Source organism: Lasioglossum baleicum, unplaced genomic scaffold (assembly GCF_051020765.1).
Source record: "Lasioglossum baleicum unplaced genomic scaffold, iyLasBale1 scaffold2008, whole genome shotgun sequence".
Classification (NCBI taxonomy): Eukaryota; Metazoa; Arthropoda; class Insecta; order Hymenoptera; family Halictidae; genus Lasioglossum; species Lasioglossum baleicum.
Genome location: NW_027471067.1, coordinates 857 through 12,178, shown reverse-complemented (window position 1 = coordinate 12,178; position 11,322 = coordinate 857). Strand labels below are relative to the sequence as shown.

General features: G+C 36.7%; 2 protein-coding genes across 2 annotated transcripts; one reads left to right on the top strand and one right to left on the bottom strand.

Annotated features, from left to right (window-relative positions):
• Positions 1-8,219: 8,219 nt before the first annotated feature.
• LOC143221170 (checkpoint protein HUS1-like) lies at positions 8,220-9,246 on the top strand. Its single transcript, XM_076446675.1, is given in 4 exon segments — positions 8,220-8,271; positions 8,404-8,497; positions 8,499-8,808; positions 8,881-9,246. Coding segments are annotated over 4 exon segments (822 nt in total).
• A 146-nt stretch (positions 9,247-9,392) lies between these two features.
• Positions 9,393-11,049, bottom strand: LOC143221169 (uncharacterized). The gene is given in 9 exon segments (XM_076446674.1): positions 9,393-9,755; positions 9,836-10,059; positions 10,062-10,072; positions 10,150-10,198; positions 10,201-10,305; positions 10,389-10,622; positions 10,625-10,780; positions 10,783-10,902; positions 10,980-11,049. Coding segments are annotated over 9 exon segments (1,332 nt in total).
• Between the last annotated feature and the right edge of the window lie 273 nt (positions 11,050-11,322).

Here is an 11,322-nt window from a genome sequence, read left to right as displayed (position 1 = left end):
ACCACGACCATTATCACGAGGAAGAATTTTGTACTTGAAATGGAATTAATGCAAATTTGAAATAAGTGCAGAGAAAAAAATGTAGACAAGTAAGTGTCTTAAAAACTTCATGCGTTTTTTACCGTAGGAAGCACCGAATGCAAAATCTATAACGATTTTTCAAATTCCCTGCATTGTTCCGCGGTCGTCGTTAATTCAGTGTGAATTGGCCTTAACTCGTGCTCGTTGCGTTCTGAAAGAGCGAAACAGAGAAAGAGAAGGAGGTGCAGTAAGAAAAACAAATGAACAGGAGGAGAAGGATGAAGAGAAGCACGGAGGAATCGAGGTGGCCGGGGACACGGAAGAGAAGAGAAGACGCGAGAAAGACGAAGAAACGAGAGGAAGGGATCCGGAATATAAGTCTCTGCAAGGCCTCGCGGTTTCGCCGTTGCCTTCTGAGAACCGATCGACTCTCGAAACGCGAAAGAACAACAAAAACTAACCCGCGTGAAGCCGATATCGATTCTTTTGCATCTTGAGTTCAATGCAATAAAATCGCTCGAAATCATTCCCCTTCGTTTTACCGTCTATAGTAAATAAGACATTAAGCAAACGAATGCGACGCTCGTTATTAATCATTTATAATCGCAAAAGGGAACGCTATTGAATTGAATGCAATTATCACAATTAATATCACGCGTGATCTCTCTCGTTCGTTTTCTCAATTGGAACTGTTCGAGGAGCGAAAACCAGATTTGTTACGATCACTCGGTCCAGTCTATACAACGAATAGAGATAGTTAAATTTATTTCATAGAAACGAGTCTCGTTGCGTTACTTTGTTCGCGTGTATACATCATAGATTTCTACGTTAACAATTTCAACGAGACATCGTTTTTGATTTATTCAATTATTCACTCTCGCAACGGTGTATTGAACGGCATTAAATGAAGAAGAGTTAACGGCGAATTCAATATCAAACGTCTAGTTCATTTACCAGTCTGCCAGGCTTTGTCAGCTATTCAGAACGACGACCGGATACGAAGTAGACGTAAACACTAAATACATAGATATGGAAATGAATGCAATGCTCCTGGAACAGGTCACAAAATTCTTTGGGCCGGTCCTGAGACCCAGACGCAGAATAATGATCTACCCCGATAAAAAAAATTCACCATTCATATGCGTGGCTTGGGAAGCGCGAAAAATTATGCTCGGATCTTTTTTTCCCCCTTTCCGTCTGAATCGGTGATATTGTCCGGCACAGATTACACAGTTCCTTGCTCATACTGCCCGAGTCGCACCAGATGGCGTAATATCCTTTGACTTCGAATCATAATAAGCGACTCGATGGGAGGAAGGATAATTCCTCTCTATATAGAAAATTCTGGTTCACGTGGTCCATCCGAGGGTACCCCTCTAACTTGTTTTTCGTTTTCGATGCCGTAAGATATGCACCAATTGCGGTACCCGAGTTCTCGATTGTAACTGGTATCTTGAATTTTTTGCGAAAACACAGTCAACTGGTAATACAAATACAACTGATTAAAATGATATTCGTCAAAAGCGAAGTAAACATAAATACGCTATATCGCGTGAATTGAATATATAATTAATTACAAACTGTTTTAAAAATGTTTATACCTAAGCAACCCTGGTCGTTCATACGTTTGGTACCCGTGTGGAATTGAGAATGAGGAAGGATGAAGGAGATTCCGTTCCGAATGGGATTAGCGTGTTGTTCTGTGGAAAAAAGAACCGGTTAGGAATGCTAGGAAAATAAATGGTAAGCTGTCGTCAAATAATATTACTCGCTAGACGTAGTTGGTAAGACAAATTAGGCGTCTACGTAGCATGAAATTCCTCGAACGGGACCCGCTACGAAACAGACGCCATATACGTCGGTGGAAGGCAGAGCGGTATGCCTGAGAATGGATGCAGGTCGTTTCGACAACGCAGACAGGTTTTTCCCTTTGAAGTGCACGGAGAATCCGCCTTCCGGGTTCTCATCCGTTCCACGTCCGCTCGTCATATACATGTTTGTAGATAACGCATCTCAAGGCGACTGAGAACCGTCGACGGTGGCGCTGTTGGTATTCGGTACAAGGAACTCGCGGCACCCAGTAATTTCGCTTGTATTAACGCGCTATACTTCGGAAACTGCGAGTTACCGACCGCATTGCGGTACTTGTACCCCGATTCGTGTCCGTGGGTCGGTAACTGGTCAAAAACCCGGCATAAATTACGCTCTTCCTGTATCGGATTTTTCTGCTGGTCCTCGAACTCCGTCGGCCTCCGCGGGCGTAATGAAACGATTGAAAATTACAGGGATCCGCGGGATCGTTAGAGCCGTGAGATAACATCGGCCGTGTCTCAGCATTTTATCGTATGTTGTTTTAAGCGTACTAACGACCGAGTAATTAAGTTCGCTGCCAGCACTCTCTCTCTTTCTCTCTCTGGGAAGCCTCGTTTTTAAAACTCTAGTTGCGCGTGTTAATTATCGGATTAAGAAACACGTGTCCGCGATAATGGGCTCGCTTACTGGTTAAAAGTAAATTATACGAGCGCAGAAAACATTTACGAATAGAGTATACGTAGGGTGGTCCCCGAGTAACTCGAGCCCCTCGCGTAAATTCATAAATATCGACGTTATCAGAAGCTGCTAACGACAAAAGATACGGTCCGAAAGGGGCCGCTTACTGTACTCTTCAATATTTATTATCCTTCAGTCCAGGAACGTCTGTTTCAAAATTCGATGAAAAACTGTAGATAACATTAAAATATTTGGATCGGTTTAACACTTCCTATGAAATCTATATCCATTGCATCTTCACCCAGTGCGATGTTTTTAATCCTACAATATGGAGAATATTTTTGAATAAATTAGAGATACAAAGATATCTGCGCTTATTCTCACGATTATATTCTAAGTACTTTTACAAACAGATGTACGCAAAGTCGAGTTGCCAAATTTACCCACCGAGTAGAGAAGATAAGTAAAGTCATAATCCAGGCGCCAAATACAACGTGGTAACATGACCTAATCGTGACATGTAAATCGGTCACCAGCAGACATTTTTATCAGACCTCGGACGAGATTAAAGAGCATCCTGTCGCGAGCTGGTAAGTGTTTCAGAGTGGTGGCGATTCGCAGCGACCCCACGGTCTACCACGATGATTCGCGCTCATCGGTACGACAGAAGACAAATAGAAGACAGCTGCCGCGTTCACAGAAACGAACCGAGACAAAATGACCCCTCCACGTCTCTTTCGCCGAGCAGCGATGGGTTCTGTTCAACTACGTACATATATACCGTGAGCGCAGGCTTCACGCGACATCGAGGGGACGTAGAAAGGGTACGCTTGCGACGCGCATGCGCGCACAAACTCGTACGTTTACGAAAATATCGAGGGAGCAATGAGAAGTTAGAGGAGAGAAAATGACGTTCCACTTTGGTAAGAAAAATATGGAACAGTAGTATCACGATGTAATAAAATATATAAGACTGGATGATGAAGAAAATCAAATTTTTATGTACATAAGAACTGATCAGTGACAAAATGGAAATAAGGTAAAATTTTAAAATACGAAACAATTAGGGTTAAAGTCATATTAAAGAATCTATCATGTGCAGAAAAGATGCAATTTATAGGAAGAAAGGATAAAAGAAAGAGAGGAGGAATGAGTGAAACTGAAACTCGTACGTTTACGAAACTATCGAGGGAGCAATGAGAGTTAGACACGAGAAAATGACGTTCCATTTTGATAAGAAAAATATGGAACAATACTATATCACGATGTAATAAAATATATAAGACTGGATAATGAAGAAAATAAAATTTTTATATATATAAGAACAAATCAATAGCAAAATGGAAATAAGATAAAATTTTAAGGTATGAAACAAGCGTAGAAGTATTCGTAATTAGGGTTAAAGTCATATCGAAGAATCAACCATGTGTAGAAAAGATGCAAACTATAAGAAGAAAGGAAAGAAGAAACAGCGGAGGAACGGGCGGAAATGAGATTGAAAGAAAACGCGTTCGAAAAACATGAAAACAAGGTAAAATTTTAAGATACGAAACAAGCGTAGAAGTATTCGTAATTAGGGTTAAAGTCATATTAAAGAATCAACCATGTGCAGAAAAGACGCAAATTATAGGAAGAAAAGAAAGAAGAAACAGCAGAGGAACGAGCGAAAATGATATTAAAAGAAAACGCGTTCGAAGAAAATGGAAATAAGGTAAAATTTTAAGATACGAAACAAGCATAGAAGCATTCGTAATTAGGGTTAAAGTCATATTAAAGAATCAACTATGTGCAGAAAAGACGCAAATTATAGGAAGAAAGGAAAGAAGAAACAGCGGAGGAACGAGCGGAAATGAGATTGAAAGAAAACGCGTTCGAAAAAAAGAAGGAAGAGTTTACAAAAGGTGTAAAGAAAATAGCAGGAATGGAAAGGGGGCGTCGAAAATGGGAAGTACGAGGGTGTGAAAGCAGCGCCAGAGTGCGGAGTATGCGCATGCGCGTGTGTGTGTCATACAGCATGATGTATTCCTGAACGCACCACGTGCGCTATGCGCGGCGTTTGTCCTTGCGTCCTGGCTCAACACGCCTTGGCAGTTGCCATGCGGGACGACATCGAGTCCGTGAGTTGACGTCATTCTATCTCCCAACAGGCGAGTTAATATTGATAAGTAGAAGCGTTATATGCCCTGAATGTCGGGATGAAGGGACACGAACTGGCAATGAGTCGAATAATCGTCGATCAGAATGTTTCGCAAATCTCAAACTATAATATCTCTTCTTTCGCTACAAAGTCAATGTACAAGATGACGAACAAGTATGTAGACATTTTTGTTTACAAATACATTACTTTAAATTATGAAATATTATTGTGAATAATTTAAGATTATCGATTTTAGATCAAAGTTCAGATATTAGACTTGTAAAGGCAACATTAAGAAGGATGCGAATCGATAAAATGCAATATGGACGAAATGAGTTAGAAGAGGGTTGCAAAGGTCGTACAGATTCTCGACCGCTCGAAAACTCGAAATGAATCAGGGGTGGATTCGAACCATCTGGACCATCAATTCTGGAGGACAGATTTCCAAGCCATAATACATAGAAACGTATAATGAACAATTATTACGCTTCGTATCTTTTTTTGTTTGTAAGCTACATTGCACTTTCTCAGTAGGTTTGTGGGAAAGAACAAGATAGAGATAGAAATAAAGCGCACTATCATGAAATACAAGTGTCACTTTTGAATAGGTCAGGGAACATGTATATTGACTATCTAGAATAAACACGTAATAATCTATATTGAAATACAAAATGTGTGTCTCAAATATTTACTTGAATTCGCTGCAACTTGAAAAATATGATTAAGAATTTAACTCGAGTCTCGAGTGTATTATTTCAAAGTGTAAGTACAAGGCATAAAAGGAACATTTTAATTTTATTACAGAAATTTCCAAATGAACATATCTTTTATTCACACAGAAAGTTATATGTTAAAACCTGAGAATTATATTTAAGGTGTTGCTGGTAAAGGTATTCAAGCCTTCAACGCTAAAGGGTTAATAATGTAAGCGAAGAAACGTGAAGTTCCATTCGAGGCCGACGTTCCAGGAACGACTTGTTAAAGGAGGAATTTATCGGTAGGTTTTACGGCTCTTCTTGGTTGCTCTGCCTTTACTGCAAAGCAAATATAGGGAAATGGGACCAGAGCTGATGATATGTCGGAAGGGAGGATCCAGTTTGCGCGAAACGTGTCTGTGGTTAATCACGGCTTTCCAGGTCAGATACGCGGCGCCTGTTAAACATTAAATAGATGATACGGTTTTATTTTTTGTCGTTTAAGTGCTATGTTGATAAGTAAATTAGATAGATACCGATATGAATTATGGTTCGAATAATTCTATCTAAAAATCTGTTTTATAAATACAATTTCTATATAATAGAATTTTATATACAAGTTCTACTATATACTATATCTAATCTTATGTACACGTTTAATAAATAATTAATCTAGAATATTAAAAATCTATATTTACAGAAACGTGGATTAAAAACACTTTCCGTAACAAAAATCAATATGGCCGCCGCTTGAATACCCCCATGGTCTGCAAGTGTACTTAACATAAGTGTGCTCAACGCAACGTGTATTCTGATACGCTTTTCTTGTGTAGCGCGTGGCGCCAATATGGGTACACCGTACACTCAATTGTTTCTCTGGAATATTTTCTTTCGAAAAGAGAAAGCTGACCCTTTCGAAAAGAGTTCTGCATGTCGTTACCTTATACCTTTCTGGGTTACCGGATCCGCGAATGAGAAAGACGATATCGATGCAAAAACTTTGGCAACGCAAGATAGTGGCTAACCTCGAAATTGTCGTTCACAAGATCAATAATTCTTCTATGATGGATCGATGGGATAAGTTTTAGAAAGAAATGAATTTAGCGAAAATTCAAAGTAAGAATATATTAAAGTAACCGCTATAAAAATACATTAACACCGTTGTCACTCTACAACGTGACATATGTATCGCGAAACATATGAAACAATATACCTACTCTTTATGTTTTAACATATCTTAGGGCGAGAACCTTGAGTATAACGCGTTTTCTTCATACCAGCGTCTGATGTAATACGAGGATAGAATATGTATAACACACTAGTGCGAAGAACAGTAACCGAGAGAGATGAAAAGCGGAAGCCTGAAGGAGAAAGACTAACAGATGAAAGAAGACGAGGAAAGAAAAATACGGGACCGGTGCATGTCTCTACGCAAGCCACGTGTTTTACCACCTGCCTCGACTAGACGTTCGATAATGGAAAAAATATACATGCGAATCATTTAAATATTCTACCATGGGGATATTTCTTGAGAACAATACAAATCTTCCAATGTCTTAAACTAGATAGGACGAATATCATAGATTATTTGTTTCGCTAATTCTCGAAGTCCTCTCTATTCTTAGCAATGAATAAAATCGATTAAATTGTATATTTGTTTAATATTCAATTTAATACGAAAAGTAAAATATCCTGTGTTTTTGTTACGATCTTGGAGAATTTTTAAATATAAACAGCATCGAAAGAAAAAATATCTCGGTAAACTACGTATTATGAAAATAAATACATTTTAAAAATTTCTAATTTAGTTGAAGATTTTGTTATTATGAACGGAATTAATTATTAAATTATCTTTAATCCTTGTATGTTTAATCGAGAAATCAATCGCAGCAAATGATATTGTAGGAATATATGTAATCTAGATTTAATTATGGAACGTCAAGGAAAGAAAGAAATAAAAGAAGCGACAAAGATGTTCACGTTTTACGAGAAAGAGATAAAGAGACTCACCTCTTTCTGATAAACCGCATATCGATCAGTGCTGCATTGTTCGCTGATGGCTACCCGATCCAGAAACACGGTTAACAAGACACGATTTATTACAATAAATTTTCGTCGGTCGTCGAACTTGACAACATGGCCGAACTCACCCTCGACTGAACAACAAAGATTCGCAACCTCTAAGGGAGAAGACGTATCGAAGACTATATGTCAAAGTACGAACACTTTTCATGAACTATACGTGACACAAAAGGACACGACCTATCGGATGTATGTGTTTGATGTGTTACTTTTGTTTACACACAAAACTTGACAGAAGAGACTTAGATTTCACGTCGCCAGATTATAGGTCATTCGACATTCGCACCACGCAGAGTAATTTCTCGCGCGAAAATTAGTGGAAACGTGCAAATTAGTGTCATCTGTTGAGAGAATTGTTAACTACGTTACGAATTTCGGTAATACAAATCTTCTGAACGCATCGAGTAAGTAAAATATTTTCTTCTTTTCTTTATAATCATTATTAAGTTATTCTATTAAGCTAATTTGTTTTTTGGAAATTAACTTTTTCGTATTTTATTTTTAGATTTTTCAAGCATATCTAAATACGTTATGTGCATACGATTTTTTTATTTCACACTGGAGGATATCTTTTGTGGAAATTTGAATTAATAAAATATAGGTAATATGGAATAATATGTATTATTTTTGTAAGTAAAGAATAGTGAAATTAACTGTTATAGTTTGCAAAGAGAAACTATCATCTATCAAACTGGTAAAAATTGTAACATAAGTTCCCGCGTAAAATTCATTTACGTGTAATAACTTTCGTTATTTATTATTCTTAAAGAAATTTTACATCGTACTACCGAAGGATGAAATTCAGATGTAGAATGGTGGATGTAACTGCAATGAGAGACTTCACCAGTGAGTTTAAAGTTTACAAATATTTTCTAACCTTTTTCGACAGGTTCTTGAAATAATTGTACATTAAAAATTCAACGAGAAAGATGATGATTATATACGAGTAAGTATTAATAAGAATCAATTTTATTTCAGATATTATTAACACTATCTCTCGAATAACAAAACAATGTACCTTGCGTTTAACATCGAACGAGTTGTGCTTCAGTGTCAGCGATGATCGTGCATCAAATTTGGGCAGAATTAATTCAAACCCATTTCTTTACTGAGTATATTATGAATGGAGTGTCCGAAGAGCAAAATGAAATTTATTTAGAACTCGATCCTACTATGCTCGGTAGATCTCTAAATTCTTTACGAATGACTGCGAAAAGTGTGAAAATCAAACTAACAAATAAACGACAACCGTGTCTTACGATAGAAATTGAATTACCTTCGTTAAGTATAGAATCAAGACAATGTTTGCACGATGTACCTGTCAGGGTTATACCACGACGCGAATGGACAGAGCATCAAGCACCAAATATTCCCGAATTTGATGTATAGACAATTTTTCCATCGTATTTTATTTATTTCTTAATTAATATTCCGTTTTAATAGTTCTTTTTCTAGATTTCAGTTGACATGCCTCAGCTTAAATACATAAGAAATATCGTGGATAGAATGAAAAATATGAGCCAATGGTTAACGTTAAGTGCCGATAATACCGGCACGCTTGTATTGAAAATTGATAACGATAGCGCCACGGTATCGGCACATTTTCAAGAATTGCAAATTTGGAGTTGCAGTCAACAAGATCGGGAAGATAAAGTATCAGCAACAATAGATATTAAAAAATTTTTAATGTTTTTGGCCTGGGATATCGTACATCCCGATGGCGTGAAATGTAATATACTTCAAGATAAAATGATTAATTTGTTCTTACATTTAGCAGATTATCTTAAAATACATTATTTCCTGCCTTCGGTAGCTGTTTGAATTGCGTTGATTTTGATAATAATGTTTTAATATAATATAAATTCTTTATTTTTTTATACAATCTGGATCTTTTCTCAATGCATAAAAACAATTGGTACAAAATGTACTCTCCGCATTATACAGTTATAAAATTTCGGCGACTATCATTAATTATATGCTAAGCTGAAACTTCGTTCATTTTCTTGTCTAAAATTTTGGTGCATTTGATCTATCTGCTGTATTTTTTGACTGAGTAAAGTTGTCTGTTGATCTAACCACTGTAAGCTATTCATATGTGCATTTAATATTTTGCCGATTTGAACAATTGGGTCGCTAGAATCTTGAGTACGATTGGCTTGATTTAAATGTTCAATGATTTCTTTTAAATCCTCTGACATTCGTTTCAATTGTGTGTCAAGATCTTCTGCTAAACGATACGTATATTCTCTTTCTGGATCGGAGATCGAAAGAGACGCTAATTCTTTTTCTAGCGGTACCAAACAATCTTGTAATTCTTTTTGTTGCCCAACCTGTATTTGTAAATATACGGTTATAAATACAAGTTTTTTAATTTTATACGTAATTTAATAAATTGCAATAAATAACTTACAACATAGTCCAATTCATGCTCTAATTGCTGTTGTTCAATCTTGACTCTTTCTACTTCCTGATTGAGTGCTACTATTTTTTCACCATTGGTTATAAGCAATTTATCCCAAGTGTTTACTTGAGCAGCTTGATTTACAAATACTTTTTCTTGTTCTTCTAATTCTAAGGTCCATTTATTGATAGACTCTTCAAACGAATTTATAGAAGCAGGTTGAAGCGAACCCGTGATGAACTAACACTGTTATATTTAATTTAATAAGCAACATAATTATGGTAACTTAATACTATGTAATAATAGTCAAAAGACAGACATACGTCGTGGTTGTACCCAAAGATGCCTGAGTACTTGTAAGACTTGCTGTGCAGCAGTTTGATTCAAAGAAAATCCTGCTGTGCTAGTTTGCAGTTGTTCCTGTACCAAAAGTGAATCTGTGGCTGCAGAAGTTGTTCCGCTTGTACTTAAAGAGAAACCTACAAAACCAAAAATCAAGAATTATTTTCATAGAATAAAGCTGAATTGTTTTAACACGTACTAAAAATTGAGTAATTAATACCTGTTGCTGTTGTAGTTGTAGTTGTTGTAGTAGTTGCAGCAGGTGCTGTAGAAAGAGTAAATCCAGTGCCTGTTGTCATTGTATTTGGTATACCAAATGTTAAACCAGTTGCAGCAGTAGATACAGGTCCTTTATTGGTTCCAAAGCAAATCCACCAGTAAGTGGTTTTGGATGCAAATGCTGTTGTTGCTGTTGTTGTTGTAGAAATAGTAGTACCTCTTACATTAAAATTAGCGCAGCAAATCCTGTAGGTGCTGTTGTAGTAGTTGCTGTAGGAGTTATACCGGTACTTGTAGTTGTACCAGTACTAAAGGTTAAACTTGGAGTTTGCGAAGGTGCAGTATTTGGAGGAGTTGCAACAGATGTTCCAAAACTGAAGCCACTAGGTTGGCAGGTGTATTAGTTAATCCGGTACCAAAGACATTGCTAGGTTTATTTTGCGTTGGTGTGGATGTAAGCGAAAAGCCTGTTGATTTTGCTGCATCTCCAGCGCCGCCAACTCCAAAAGTGAAAGCTACAAGAAAAATTAATGTTACGAAATAGCAAGAAACTTTCAATTATATTTTGATTATTATAAAATATAAAATTTACTTGAAATTGGGACACTGCTCGTAGAAGTGGTACTAGCCTGAGATTTTGAAGCATTGTACGTGAAACTCATTTTTAGTTTCTATGTTATTACACCTATAAAACGATAAGTATCCAAAATTTTACTGGATATTCTATAAGAATGTTGAATTTTTCTTCAATAACTATAATTAACTATATATTACACTGTAAAACTTTATAAATAAATCTACAGTTAACCTTATTTACTTCAAACGTCACTGATTGTGAAATAAATACCCGAATGGCAATGAATAATAGAATTGAAAATGACAAACCACTTTAGAGCTTTTGCACTGCCTTGTTGTAGTTTATAATTAATTTTACT